The sequence below is a fragment of the Camellia sinensis genome, chromosome 1, assembly GCF_055761805.1.
Source record: "Camellia sinensis isolate YWXY chromosome 1, ASM5576180v1, whole genome shotgun sequence".
Classification (NCBI taxonomy): domain Eukaryota; kingdom Viridiplantae; phylum Streptophyta; class Magnoliopsida; order Ericales; family Theaceae; genus Camellia; species Camellia sinensis.
Genome location: NC_138961.1, coordinates 187,807,021 through 187,823,457, shown reverse-complemented (window position 1 = coordinate 187,823,457; position 16,437 = coordinate 187,807,021). Strand labels below are relative to the sequence as shown.

Sequence of the window (16,437 nt, the reverse complement as noted above, 5' to 3'; positions counted from 1 at the left end):
AGTGAACTTGTTTTGAGGTCACATTAATACGCTTGATCAACGTAGTTTCTGATGAGAATTCCTTGAGAGTTCCGGGACGAGTAGTTATCCTTGTGGACTTTAGTCGATTATGTGATTAATTGTTTAAATTGTTTATGTACAATAAGATTGTGGTTTTGTGCTAAGTGTGTCTTGTAGCTTAGCGGTAGTGAGTCTGTGCCTTGGGAAGGCTGTTGTGTTGTTCACTAAGTTTGTTTTTTTGGCTTTTGGTTTTTATTAGATGTCTACATGAGGGAGTAGAGGTCGTGTGGGGAATCGAAGTGTCGATAGGGGCAAAACAATTTTGTTAGCATCTGCCCTTGCCGCATCAGCTGTGGGCGAGGAGATTGCTGTGAGATAGTAAGAACGGTGAGAGATGTTCTAGCTTGCAATGAGGGGGATGGTGGACGTACCCATAATCTTACCAAGGAGTTTCTCTGCTCCAATTCACCTGATTTTTTGGGAGAGTCTAAACTGTTAGAGGCAAAAGACTGGTTAGAACAAATTACCAAGACTCTTGATATGCTCAGAGTAGAGAACGTGGAGTTGAGGATTGTTTTGGCTGGTTTCCAACTGAAGGGAGACGCCAGTTATTGATGAAAGTATGCGAGGATTTCTGTGGGCACAACTTGGGTCGCATTCACTAAGGCCTTTCTAGCCAATTACACATGAAGGATGAATTACATGTATCATAACGATCACAAACCAAATCCCAAGATTGTAGTTTATAGTGGTTTAAATGGAATAATAGTCAACAACCGTCTCCTTAAATATAGGAACACATTCTGCAAAAAATATTGATGGAAAAATATCTCTCAGCTAAATCCTATATATTAGGAAACCACCACCACCATTATGTAGTAAGCATATTTGATAAAATTACCAAGCACCTTCACTTCATGGGTCATTCGCACCACGTGCCACCTCCTAAATTGACTATGCCTATTGCAAAAGCACCTTAGAAGTAGCTTTATCAAACTTTTCAAATCTAAAAATTCATTAAAGTTACCATACACCTCCATTTATTTGCATGACCAACGCTATGTAGTATCAGTCGATAGCGCAGTCATTTTTTATACAAACAATATCATTACTAGTCACAAATTATCATTTCACAAACACCCAATACATCTAAAAAATTTTAGAATTTTATCATTGTAAAAATAAATGGTAAATACATTTTAAAAAAAAAATCACTTAAAACTTATGAATAAATAAATCTAGTCAATAAATCTAGCAGTAATTATCATAATTTTTAGTGTTTATTTTTGTCAAATTAATTTATATTTTTTCAAAAACTTTATAAAAAATAAATTCTAAAAACAAAACCAAACAGTATTATTATTGTGTCGTTAAAATCAAGTGATGCTAAAATCGTAAAATATATAATATTTTCCCATTGTGAACTAAACTAAACTAGGAGTAAAGTTTCGCCTAAACTATACAAAGGCAAATCCTTTTAAGTTCAGAAAGACTTTGTTGTGTACTAAGCAATTTGCAATGAAGCATATTTGTGAGCATCATTTCTTTTTTTTTTATTTTTTTGTGATATAAATCATTAATTAGATATGATGAAATTCTTGGTTGCTAAAGATTTCAATTTCAACTAATCATTTTTATATTTTTGTTGCAAGTTACTTATAGGGATTTTTGTTGCAGAAAAATTTAAGTAGATGTTTTCCTGACTAGTTTTAGTGACCAAAATTATATTTCAACAAATATTTATTATTTAAATATTGCAATTTTTTTCATAGCAAAAATTAAAATTTAAAGTAGTGTTCATAAACTGTTAGCCAAAACATGCAAGAGCAAATGTTTGAGGCCTCATCAGGACAAGGAATTAGGTGGGAAATATTTGTGTTTTCATTGAATTATACATTTACAATGACAATATAAAGACTAAGAAGATTATTACGAGGCCAATTCTATATGAAGTTGTTAAAATTGTGCGCGTACAACTTGGCTAAGCATTCATCAATAAAATTGGCCTATCTATAGCAGAATTGCAGAAGATGATGCACATTTCTGAAGAAGCTAAGAAACCTGCACTTCTTCTATCCCGCTTTTGCCCCATAATAAAGCGAACAATCCGCCTATAATCGGAATCGCTCCTATCACACTGAAGTTAATAGCAAAGTTAAAAACACACACATATATAGATATACTTAGTAGATAAAGATTTCATATGTATAGAATTTTTTAGTAAATACCTTCCTAAATGCACACTTTCTCCTAGTATTATGAATCCAAATAATATCCCTAGAATCATTGACAAAGGGCTGAAGGCAGTGACAAATACTGGACCCTTGCTCTTTATCAATATATTCTAAACATATGTAGCCAGAGCAGATACAACAAGGCCCTACAATTATCAATAAATAAAGTCAACTCAAAGATTAGTTTGTAGCAAATTCAAAATATGGACTTGTAAAGTAATGAACAAATTAGTTACTGGTGGTACTACTCACAACATAGAAGTAATAAAAGAGTTCTATGTCCCACTCAATGCTCCACGAAGCTTTATGTCTTACTTCCAAAGCCAATGCAACCCCAGTGTCAATAATGGCTCCGGTCAAGCCGACGTTTGCCGTAAGGGCAAGAGGTGTAGGGTATTTCATAACAACTTCGCCCTAAAAATAAAAAATTAAAAAGTCAATAAACATGAAGATATTGATTTGCTTTGTAAAAAACATATTAATTAATAAATTTTTCTCAAGCGTACTACAATATGTAACTATAATCCTATAAAGAGATAAAAGCTCTCAAAGAAACCTTAAACCAATAATTAGATTTATTTGTGGATGTTATTAATATTTTATGTATCTTATAAAATCAATAGTTCTAAATAATTTTTCAACCTAACCAATAGGGTAGCTAACCACTCTAGCAAATCCAACCCACATCGACTCTTGATAATATTTATTAAACTCACGATACTAATTTATGAATATTTCTTAGGTCTAAACAAGTATATTATAGAGAAAGTTCTACTTACATAGAATCTTGATAATATCCATTAAACTCACTAAATTAATTAATAAATATCTCTTAGGTTAGTGAGAAGATTTATCTCTAATTTGGAATAACACAAAAGTTATGGATATTAAAGAACATTCATGTAGCAATTTTTCTTTTTGTTCAATGAAGAGTAACAAATGGTAAAAGCAACAAACAATGACAACATCAATAAACAAAGGAGTTGTGGCAATAAAATATAATAAATAATTGAATGAAAACCTTACAGATAAAATGATGTAGAGGACAAATTAGACCACTGAAATAGAGCCCTCGATATAGTCCTCTTTAATCTCGGATTCTTGTTCACGAATATCCGAGTGGAATGATGCAGATATAGTAGGGCCACTATAAAGTCCTATAATTATGGTACCTCCTGCCATAATTATAGTACCTAACAATTTTGCCTGGCTCCGCCTTTGATTAAATCTGACTATCTCTAACCTGAATATCAAATCTGAACAATATAAAAAATAAAAATAAATAAAAAATAAAAAAAAGAGAGAAAAAAATAATAAAGTTGTTCGTTTGCATTATTTTAGCAGACAAAATTGAACATATTATGTGAATTTGGAATAAATATATGCAAGTTTAATTAAGTTACAAAACATACCTAAAAATCCAAGCAGCAATGAAGGTCAGTGTAGGACGGACACCAGCCATACAAGACAAGAAACTAGCTGGTGTTTGTTTGGATCCAGTATACATCAAATTCTGATCTAGACCTGGCCTGTTCCACAAGTTTGAGGTTTATTTGTAACAACCCTCACTTTACTCTAGTCATGTTTGCATATATTACATGATCTTGTCTTGATATGTTGCATTTGCAAAACCTTGATTTGTCTTGCATAAGTGCTACTTGCATGCTTTGTTCCTTGTTTGGTGTGTATGTTTAGCCTAGATTAATCCAAGCTGAGGTCACCTTAAGCTTAGAACCATCTTGGAACCACTTTGGTCGACCTCCACCTTTACCAAGGCATGTTGGCCTAGATGTCATCATCTAGACCGAGGTGTTCATCACCAAGTCCGAGATGTGTATTATCTAGGCCGAGATGTTACCTTTGCGCCTAAGTGATCTTGTTCTTGGATTGGTGCGACCTAGACCGAGGTGTGGCACATCTAGGCAGAGGTGTAGCACAGCTAGGCCAAGTGTTGTCCTTCCTAGCCGAGATCATTGTTCCCTTACTTGCCGATACCTTGTTCTTAGCCGAGATCATTACTTGTCGGAGTGCCTATGCCATCTTGCTTGTTGAACACACTTTGTCATAGTCTTGTCTTTTCACTCAGTCACCTTTTTTAGAAGAACCAACCAACCATTGCCACATGTCCGAGCTGAGTGTTAAATCAGCCAGCAGAAGAGGAATGCATCATTTTGTATCATATCTTGTTCTTGAGGAGAGAGAAGTTCTTAGAGGAGGAATAGATTTTCAAGCTTGATCCTTAGAGTTCAAACCAGTTGATTCGTGTTTTGAGGTTAGAATCTTAATCTACTCTTGTTGTTCTTATTGATCATCTAGCTGCATTGCATGATTGAACCTGAATTGCAAGCCATGCATCGATTTAAAGTTGGGTTTAGAAACAGAAAGTGGTACTCATGTGTTCTTGAAGATAAAGCCTTGTTTGATCCGAAAGTTTGCATTAAGATTCATGTTTTGTGTTTGTTTTTATAAAACCTTCGAGTATGGGTGCCCAGGTCCATGTTTTTGAATTCATAGCATGAAATCTCAGATTTTGTAATAACAAGTTATGCTCTTTGCATTCATGTTCTTCATGATCATGTTCTTCATGTTCTTCAAAGAAAGGGAAACCCAGATTTTCCCGACTTTGTTTCCTTGAATGTGGCCATCGGGACCACACCTCGGCAAGGAGGTGTGGGACCTCGGCCAAGACCTGATTGGTGCCCATTATGTTTTCTCGATATGAGGAACAGTGTTTTGTTTTTTTTCGACTTAGTTTTGAAGGAATGTCGAGATCATTTGCATTCATGTAAAGCTTGTTTGAAAGTGCATTCAATGGGATTTGTTATGTGCTTGTAGGCCTGGATCCTTGCTTGTAACCCCGACGTTTGAAGAACTATGTGAGTGGTATTTTTAATAAAGCTATGTTATAATGTTTTGTTAAAGCTTTGCTTTGCCTTGTTTTGGAAAAGTATTTGTTAAGCATGAATGACTATCCCTATTTTGTGTGTTAAGTATTTGCCTTGGTTTTGATACAACCTTTGAAAGTCCGTACATGCTAGGGGACTATAAGCATTTGTAGCACAACCTTTGAAAGTCCGTACGTGCTAGGGGACTATAAGCATTTGTAGCACAACCTTTGAAAGTCCGTACGTGCTAGGGGACTATAAGCAATTGTAGCACAACCTTTGTTAATGTCATCCCTTGAAACTTGAAAGCCTTGAAAGACTTTGATTGATGAAGCTTGAAAGATTTGTTAGATGAACTCGATTCATCCCAGGTTTTGTTACAAGCTATGATTATGTATTGTTTGTTTAAAGATCTCGGATATCATGCATGCAAACCCTTTATTACTTGTACCATTCACTGAGTATCCAAGCTCACCCTCTCTATATATATGTAGGTGATGAGCAGGACGGCGGCGACGCCTAGATGTGCCTTGCAACTTGTTTTGGATTCGCATTTTGTAGCATCTTGAAGATCATGCTTCTTAGCTTGCATTTCATTGTATTTTGTATATGATGGCTCGAGAAGCCTTTTATAGCGATCCCGGTTGTCCCTTTACTGTTCTGTTGTATTCCGGACTCGGTTCCGTGAAGTTGGTAGTTGTATCTATCTTGTTGTCTTCCTTTAATTCGTTTGTTTGAGTTATAGGATGTGTTAGGCTTGTTTCGAACAGGTGGGTTGAACCTTGGTCAGAAATCTTGTTGCCAGGTTTTTGGTCGTCCCGCTCGAGCGGGTCTTGTTGCGCTTGAGCGGATATTGCACACTCCCAGTTTTTCGTGTCCCTGCAAAACTTTTGCAGGTGTGATTTTTACACTCGAGCGGGTTTCTTTACGCTCGAGCGGTGGCGCTCGAGCGGGTGCTCTGGTGCTCGAGCGAGTAGTACCTTTTCGGTGTAAGTTCTGGGAGGGGGAAATCTACGCTCGAGCGGACTGGTTTTCGTGCTCGAGCGAATGTGCTTTATTCTTGTGTCTTGGCGCTCGAGCGGGCCTTTTTGCGCTCGAGCGGACCTAGTTTTTGTTCTTGACGCTCGAGCGTTGTGTTTTCCGCTCGAGCGGGAATGTCGTATATCAGTTGGCTGTGGGGCAGTTTTAAATCACTTTTTCTCATTCTTTCTCTCTCTTACTTTTCTGAAAAAGCCATTTGAGAGCTCCTCTCTCTAAAACCTTAACTTCTCTCTAAGTATTGATCTAGCTAGGGTGTTTTCCTCACCTTTGGCCTTTACAAAAGAGTTGTTGATCGTCGCGGGCTATCTTTTGATCCGAGAAACTCGTGGTTTGGAGCAATTTCGTTTTCACCATCTTCTTCGTTGGGTGTCATCTTTTGAGGTAAGGGTTCCTACTCACTCCTATGGTCTTTGACCTAGATTTTTAGTTGTTTTGATAGAGTGTTGAACTTGGGAAATTTTGGGACTTAGGGTTTCAAAATGTGTAAAAGGGTTTTGTGATTTTGGACTCATAATATGTATTTTGGGTTTCAAAATAATGATATTGTTGTTGATTATGGATATATAGGCCATTGGGTCAATATTGGGAAATGGGGTAGAAAACCCTAATTTGTTGTATAAATTATTTGGCATAATTAATTTGGGAAAATTGTAAACTTATGGAATTGAGTTGGAAATAATGAAATCGGTTCATTATATGGTTGAATAGTGGAGTTAGATTTATTAATCGCTCACTTTGAAAACATCGATATTTTATTTGTTGGAGCTTTTATTATCTATTTAGAAATAATTGCTTGGGCTACCGGTGGAGGGTAATTTTGATTGTTATAGACAATGCATGATGATTAGGCAAACTAAAACTAATCAATTGGATATGTCATAGAGTATGACGGTTGATAGAATACATTAACGTTATGTATTGATTGATTGCGTATATGACCTTTGTGTATATATGTTGTGTGTGGGGGAGGAGATAGGGGATGTACTCCACGGTTTAGGGGAAGATAGGGGATGGACCTCTAAACCGGATGTTGTTTGGGAGGAGATAGGGGATGGACTCCACTGATACAGCTCATATGCTTATCTTTGGAAGTATTGATACAGCTCATATGCTTATCTTTGGAAGTGTTGATATAGCTAATATGCATATCTGTTGAAATGTGGATACAGCTTGTATGCTTATCTGTTGAGATGTTGATACAACTAATATGTTTATCTATTGAAAAATGGAAAGTGTTCGATATGAGTCATTGTCTCATATAAGTGGTTGGCCAGGTTCTGAGCCATTGATGGGAACTGTGAAATTGATAAGAAATGGAAACTGAAATGAAACATGAACATAGTGGTCATGAAATGGAAATGGATTATGAATTGGTTTATGAAAGTTAAACACTTATCAATTGCTAATGTCTCGGTCATTGCTCATACTGTGTTTAGCATATCTCTACTGGGCGTTGGCTCACCCTTTATGGGACATTATTTTCAGGTACAAGTAGTATGCCACCCCAAAGGACATAGCTTGGATGATGATGAGAGTTGAAAACTCTTTCTTTTGTTTATTTTGATGTATTACATGTAAATTCAAGCCCAGGGCTTAATATGTATTGAGTTAGTACTCTTCTTTTTTTAACCAAGTGTTAACTTGGAAAGCTGTAAGCCCATAGGGTATTTGCTTTTGTTGTTAACATGTAATACAGTTGTAAGAATTACTCTGATAAATAGAAATGGTTGATTTCTTTTGTATCAATGCATGTCTAAAATGTTGGTTTAATGTTATATTTTTTGAGGGCGTTACACCTTTTGGTCATGATGTATTTTTGTACTTCATTTTATTGTACCCAAGTTGTAAAACCTTGATAAGACGTATGACATTCCATTCGATCTATGCACAGCTCTTGTAAACTAATTAGATTTAAATTTATTACTTTCGTACATGTTAGCCCCATATGTATACTCTGATTGTGTGTGAATCCTTGTAAGTTGGCCTTTGGTAATCTCAGATTACTGGCCATCATGGCACCATTCTACTAGGGGCGGAATGGGGTCGTGACATTATTAGTATTTAAAACTCTAATGATTTTTTCTCACTATGATTTTCACACTAACGTACTTACTCGAGAACTCCTAGAGCTAAAATTTGTAGGAATACCCCCATCGTCATGTTGGGCAATGAATGTCTGTTGACAAAAACAAAAATATGTATGTAGAAGTCGTAAGTTTCAATTTTTTTGCTATGCATATGTAAGTTTTTCTATTGTATACCAAAAACTAAATACAACAGAATTTAAAAAAAAAAACATTAATATTTTTAAATTTTTTTTGTGCAATGAAAATTTCAGGAAGGGTTCAACTACAATCTTAAACTGCTAGCCAAGACAATCAGAAGAGATACAATCAATGATATGAAGAAAAAGCAGACCACCTTCTTTTACACTGAAAGTCTGATTAGCAACTAGTGTGCATGTACTTATGTGAACATAAATTATGTACATAAAATAATTTGGAAAAAACAAAGTTAAGATTTTAACAAAACTTTTAATTTTTAGAATTTCAGAATATAAAAAATAATAGCAGATATGCCACACTGGAAATTTGAACATAATGTAACAATTGTAAATACAAACTTACAATGCAATAAAAAAAAAAAAATCGAAGATTCAAAAATTTGGGTATGAGGCTTGGCTTAGCCATCGAAGTGGCTGTTTGCATCAAAAATAGACATTGCCGACAACAAATAGACGTGATCACAGAGAAGGAAGGGATGCAACGCAAAAATTCAGAATTGAAATTCAAATAATTAGATACAAAGTAACCCCGACCTCACATTTGAGCAAGTGGGGCAGTGGTGGCGCATGTGTGTGTCTTTTTATCTAACTCACTCTCCTACACAAAATTGGGATGTCTCTTGGAATCCAAACCCAAATCCAATCCTAGAGCTTATAAACTCATCTAGTTTTCATAGTTTTCCAATAACATGCTTGCACCAACACTTCCTTATGGAGGTTACTTTGATATCAATTTTTCATTTGCTCGTAAATGATTTTATCAAACCAATTACACAATACTAATCACCACACAACATAATACATATAACCACTCAAACCAACCTCAAAAGGTACGTGAGTCCTATGTAACGCCCTAAAAAAAAAACATAAAACCCATCTCTTTAGACAAGCATTGATACAAAGAAACCAACCATCTTTCCATTAATCTGAGTAGTTCTTACAAAAGTGTTACATGTTAACAACAAAAGCAAATGCCCTACGGGCTTACAGCTTTCCAAGTTAACACTTGGTTACAAAAAAGAAGAGTGCTAACTCAATACATATTAAGCCCTTGGCTTGAATTTACATGTAATCCATCAAAAGAAAGCAAATAACAAAGCAGTCTGTCTGCCTCTAGCCTCCCAAACTATGTCCTTGGAGGTGGCATGCTACCTGTACCTGAAAATGATGTCCCATAAAAGGTGAGCCACAGCCCAGTAGAAATACACTAAACCAGCCATGAACAATGACTAAAAGATTAGCAGTTGATAGATGGTCAACACAGATACATCCACATATATCACATTTCGATTTCATGACATTAAGTCCATGTTACATTTCATTTTCCATGTCTTTTCCAACTTTGAGTTTGAAAACAAGGCTCAACACCTAGCCAAATAAATTAATGAGATTTAGACTCATCTTTAAAACACTTTCAAAATTCATGAGGGATACACATTTTAATGCTGTATCAATAACACATAAACCATTCCCACACTTTGCGAAAGATACACATTTCGGTGCTGTATCAACATAACATAGAATCACTTCTATACTTTACAATTGATAACGATATACATTTTAGTGCTATATCAAATCAATTCAAACACTTCCATAATCAACACTTGATACACATTGTAGTGCTGTATCAATGTCACACAAAATCTAGTTTAGAGGTCCATCCCCTATCTTCCCCTAAACCATGGAGTACATCCCCCATCTCCTCCCACACAACACATGTATATAAACATAGATCATATACAATCAATCAATACATAGAATTAATGTATTATTCTAGTTGCTATATTCAATAGCATACTCAATCGATTAGTTTTAGTTTGCCTAATCATCATGCAGTGTCTACAACAATCAAGACTATCATCCACCGATAGCCCAAAGCAGTTATTTATATACTGAAAATAAATGCACCAAATGGATATATAATCAACATTTCAACTAGGTGAGCAATGAACGAATCAAACTACACCATTTAATCCCATACACATCCAATTCCAACATTCTCAATTTAATTCTTCTTTTCTTCAAATTAATTATACCAATTAATTTATCAATGTAATTAGAGCATTTCCCATAATTAACATCACAACCCTAAGGTTCCATTTTCATCAATAAACCAATATTGATCTCATTTCTCTATGCCAAACATGCATATAAGTTTATATAAACAAAACCCCAACTTTTGTAAAATTACACAAAGGCCCGAACTTTCTCAAAATTACCTAACAACCCCCAACACATCAAAATACTAAAATTCAAAGACAAAACTCATGAGAAGGAGTAGGATATCCCTACCTCGAAGTTAGAGCTCAAACGGGGAAGTTGAAGAAAACCAAAATGCTCCAAATTCAAAGATCCATGGATCAAAATGGAGCCCTCGACGATCCACACACTTTTTACAAAGGCCGGAGGATAGGGAGACACTCTAACTAGATCAAACCCTAGAGAGAAGGGATTTTCTAGAGAGAGGAGCTCTCAAAATATCTTTTTAGAAAGTAAGAGAGAGAGAGAGAGAATGTAAAAAAGTGATTTTAAAATGCCCAGCTGCCAACTGATATACGACATTCCCGCTCGAGCGGAGAACACAACGCTCAAGCGTCAAGAACAAAAAACTAGGTACGCTCAGGCGTAAGAAGCCCCGCTCAAGTGCCAAGACACAAGAATAAAGTACATCCGCTCAAGCACGAAAACCAGTCCGCTCGAGCGTAGATTTCCCCCTCCCAGAACTAACACCAACAAAGTACTACCCGCTCGAGCGCCAGAGTACCCGCTCGAGCGCCAGAGTACCCGCTCGAGCGCGACCGCTCGAGCGTAAAGAAACCAGCTCGAGCGTAAAAATCACACCTGCAGAAGTTTTGCAGGGACACGAAATACTAGGAGTGTGCAATCTCCGCTCGAGCGCAACAAGGCCCGCTCGAGCAGAACGACCAAAAACCTGGCAACAAGATTTCAGACCAAGGTTCAACCCTCCTGTTCGAAACATGCCCAACACATCCTAAAACTCAAACAAATGGAATTAAAGGACGACAACAAGATAGATACAACTACCAACTCCACGGAACCGAATCCGGAATACAACAGAACAGTAAAGGGACAACCGGGATCGCTATATCCTACCTCAATATTGGTTTCAAGTAGGCCAAAATTTCAAAACCATTTCCAACATGATATCAACAGTAAATTAAAAAAACAAAAAAAAAATGTTTTAGTTTGCTGAGATCAAATCTACAACTCACATTTAGAGCAAAAAGTAATGTATAAATCAAAATTAAATGCCATTATGTTAATTAACTTACAAACAAAAACTTGATTTTAAAATAATGCAAGCCATTAAAAAAAAAATCCTAACAAAAGCTTACTATTCTGGTTGAGATACAACTTTGGTATATATACTAAGTACATCTTGGGTACAAAACAAAATTAGAAAAAAAATTTAAGTACTTGTTTCATGTACTCATTATATATCTGATACGGACACGATATATTTGTCAAAAAAGTCCATACTTCATAGAGTTCAGAACATGTAGTTGGGTTAAAGCTAAAGAAGATCTCAGGGAAAATCAGAGTTCTAATGTGTTTGTGCATTGCATTGAGGTAAGAAACACTAAAATTGATTAAGGAGTGAGTATTTTCTATTTTTTTGCGTTTTTCTTTGATGAGTATTTCTTGTGTTGTTGGTGTCTTTCCAACATCTGATTTGGTGCAGTGTGCCTTACTGCTGTGATAGTAGTAAATCATAGTCATTGAGATGGACTTTGGGCAATTCAAAAAAAAATTATTTAAATTTAATAAATTTTTTTCAATTATTGTAATGTTTTTTCTAGTAAAATGATTTAGATCTTATAGAGAAGTCCATATTTTTAGAGTTATCAATTTCCTAGTCATGCCACTTTTGGAAATAATAATTTATGCATTATATAAAAAATATGCAAATTAAGACTTTAATGATCTATAAATAACTCAAGTTCCATTCTTTACCTATGATCATAAATTTTAATGATCTTTGTATTACATCATTTAGATGTTCCTATTTACATTTTCTTGAATGAATCCCTAAGCTGTACATATAAATTATAAATTAGGATGTTCCTACTTTTGAATGATATATATGATATGATTAGCTAGAAGCAGGTTTTTCACGAATCTGTTGATGTGTTTATCTGCTCCTCTGTTTTTTGTTCAGCAATTGCTCACTGTTGTGTGTATGAAGGTTGTGTTTTATTATTGCTTTATTCATAAAAAAATTGTTGATAACAAAAATAAAATTATTCTAGAATAAAAGAAGAGAGAGATAAAACTATATACCTCTATATGAACACAGTGGCTAACAAGGCAATTGATGCTATTATGTTTCTAAAACATGATAGCACCAAGAAATGCATGCCATGCGATAAAGCGGCCTTGGTGATGATCGTATTCCCCACATTGATTATCTGGAGGAATAGAACACCAATCCGGGCAGAGCCTTCAACAGCTTTTCTGTCCATGTTGTTGCCATTTTGCAACCAACTAAAATACAAATGACAATGAAAGAGAGTCAACAAAAAGTTATACATATAATTGTGGTAGAAAATAATGAAATTAAACACTTTAGTACTACAAATTATCAATGTCAATCATTATCATTACACTTTATGAATATTAATACCTAGATACAATATTGAGAAATGCAACAACCCCTTAGAGAGAGAGAGAGAGCAACCAGTGGAGTGTGGTGAGAGAGCTAGGAATATATATAGAAGAAGGTTAAGAAGATAAAGGTGGGGGACATTATGGGAATGGGATCCTTTGGAGTGAAAAATTGTTTAAGTAATCGTGGAGTAGTTTTGTTGGCTAGAGGACACTTGCTGGAAAATAATGATTTTTTTGAAAATTTTAATATAAAATTAAAGTGTGACTCAATCACCAGCTGAGGTAAGTTTAAGTGGTTTAGTATTCTCCTAAGTGAAAAGGTTACAACACAAAGATAATATGCTGAAATCATTAGGTTGTGAATGAGAATTGTCTCATAAAGTAGACATCAATGAAAGTTGAGTTTAGATTTGGACTTAGTCTTGGTTTGGACTGAGTTTAGACTTGTGCTAATGCATGTGCTGGGTTTGGTCTTGGTCTTGGACTTGGACTTGGATCTAGTCTTGAGCATGGACTGAGCTGTGTTATGTTGGGCCTAGCTATCATGTGTTTGAGATTGGGCTTGGATGGAGTTGTAACCCAAAATTCGTATCCGTTTTGCGACCCATCTGTTTGAATTATTCAAACATTATTATATAAATATTTATTTGTATATATTAAGCACATGAGAGTTTTAGACTTTTGTAATTCTCATCTTTTGATAATAGAGTTGATAACCATATTAATGACCAAAAAATTTTAACTTTTGAAATTCTAGTCCTAATGGTTAGAGTTGATGGCAATTTGATGACCCTATTAATGTTAACATTCACGGCTAAGGCTTTCCCCTACAAGTATAAATAGTGGTATTTCCCCTCCAACTTAAAAAGAGATGAAAAGAGGATTTGTTGAGATGGAAAATTTGTGATTTCTTTTTGTGAGAAAGTTGGAGATGTGTTTACACCAAAGGAAAAATTCAAAAGTTTTTTTTTTCCTATATGCTATTTACTAGCCTCCTCTTTTTGGTTCTTATTAGAGAGAGAGTATTGCCCTTAGTCAATTCGTCGAAGTTATCCAAGAAGTGCTCCTACAGTAGTTGATTTCAACAATCGTATTCTGGAAGACAGACGCTGACGTTCCTTCAGCACCCATTGACAACACTACAACAAAAAACACATTTGCAACCCAAAAATTGGTCACCAAAAGTACAAATTTCGTCGCCAAAAAAGTCGGCGACAAAGTATACAATTGGTCGCCAAAGGCCTGTCACTAAAAGTATTGGCGATGAAATCAGAAATTGTCACCGTATGTAGAAATTTAGTGACAAGCACAATTGGTCGCCAAAAATTATATATTTTGTCATTATAAAATTACAATATGTTGCTAAAAGGTTAAAATTTGGATAGGTTATGTAGTTTTAGCGACAAATAAGTGCGTCGTCGAAAGTACTATTTAACGACAAAATTAATTTCGTCGCTAAAAATCACATTTTTAGCGACGAGTAAGTTTTGGTTGCTAAAAGTTCCTGGATTAACCACTAACTTTTAGCGACAAAAACAATATGTTGTCGCCAAATATATTAATAACGACAAAAACACCACCTGTCACTAAAAATTCACTACACAAATTTTTATTTTAATAATTTTCCTGTTCAAAATAATCCAAAACACTTGTTTTCCTGTGCACAATATATACACAAATGTAATGTAAATAATAATACACCTGTGCAAGACATTCATACTAATTCAAAATTAATAGCTATGAAAAATCCCAATAAACATAATTACAATTCTCTGACAATCTAAAACATGCATACCAAAGTACTTACAAACTACTAACATCAAACCCATAAATACATTACCAAATCCAATGTCAAAATATTTTCAAAAACACAAAACTAAATATTTTGATGCTAAACATTTAATCCATAAATCATTTACCAAAATCCTATGTCAAAATATTTCCAAAAACACAAAATCAAATCTTTTGATGCAGCCTGAATTGTTTTCCACCATTGCCAATCTGTCACATGAAAAAAGAAAAAACAATATTAGATTGACAAAAAAAAAAAAAAAAAACATCGATATGAATTTCACAATTTTGATTTAATTTTTTAACGGGAAGTCCAATCGGGTGCTGTTTGCTCATGCAAGTTTGCTCATACAAGTTTATTTAGGCTTGAACAAGTTGCCCGTGCCAAGTTTCGGTGGTTTCAGTGGTCATTTTACAATTTCAGCCCCCAAACGGGCCTTTTAAGTCTTGTGTTTTACATTTTTTCTTGTAACTTTCTAACCAGAAATCTAATCCAGGTCCCATTTGTTCCTATAAGTATATTTAAGGTCGAACAAGCTGTCTGTGCCAAGTTTTGGTGGTTTCGGTGGTCATTTCGCAATTTCGGCGCCCGAACGGGCCTTTTAAGTCTTGTGTTTTACAATTTTCCTTCTAATTTTCGAACCGGAGATCCAATAGAGGTCCCGTTTGTTCCTACAAGTCTATTCAGGCTTCAAAGGCTGTCCATGCCAAGTTTCGGTGGTTTCGGTGGTCATTTCAAAATTTCGGCCCCCGAACGGGCATATTAAGTCTTGTGTTTTACATTTTTTCTTGTAATTTTCTAACCAGAAATCCAATCGAGGTTCCATTTGTTCCTACAAGTCTATTTAGGTTTGAACAAGCTGTCTGTGCCAAGTTTCGATGGTTTCAGTGGTCATTTTGAAATTTCGGCCCCCGAACGGGCCTTTTTAGTCTTGTGTTTTACAATTTTCCTTCTAATTTTCTAACCAGAGGTCCAATAGAGGTCTCGTTTGTTCCTACAAGTCTATTTAGGCTCCAAAAGGTTGTCCGTGCCAAGTTTCGGTGGTTTCGGCGGTCATTTTGAAATTTCGGCCCCCAAACGGGCCTTTTTAGTCTTGTGTTTTACAATTCTCCATCTAATTTTCTAACCGGAGATCCAATAGAGGTCCCATTTGTTCCAACAAGTCTATTTAGACTTCAAAAGGCTGTATGTGCCATGTTTCGGTGGTTTCGGTGGTCATTTCGAACTTTCGGACCCCGAACGGGCATTTTAAGTCTTGTGTTTTACAATTTTCCTTCTAATTTTCTAACTGGAGATCCAATGAGGTCCCATTTGTTCATGCAAGTCTATTTCCATTTGAACAAGCTGTTTGTGCCAAGTTTCGGTGGTTTCGGTGGTCATTTCGCAATTTCGACCCCCGAATGGGCATTTTAAGTCTAGTGTTTTACAATTTTCTTTCTAATTTTCTAACCGGAGATCTAATAGAGGTCCCGTTGTTCCTACAAGTCTATTTAGGCTTCAAAAGGCTGTCTATGCCAAGTTTCGGTGGTTTCGGTGGTCATTTCAAAATTTCGGCCCCCGAACGGGCATTTT

At 35.5% G+C, this 16,437-nt stretch overlaps 1 protein-coding gene across 1 annotated transcript; it reads right to left on the bottom strand.

Moving 5' to 3' along the window:
* Positions 1-2,344: 2,344 nt before the first annotated feature.
* Positions 2,345-3,416, bottom strand: LOC145821637 (WAT1-related protein At2g37460-like). The gene is made up of 3 exons (XM_082918180.1): positions 3,291-3,416; positions 2,487-2,648; positions 2,345-2,380 (listed from the first exon to the last, which is right to left on the bottom strand). Exons 1-3 carry the CDS (start codon positions 3,414-3,416, stop codon positions 2,345-2,347), a joined length of 324 nt encoding a protein of 107 aa, XP_082774306.1.
* Between the last annotated feature and the right edge of the window lie 13,021 nt (positions 3,417-16,437).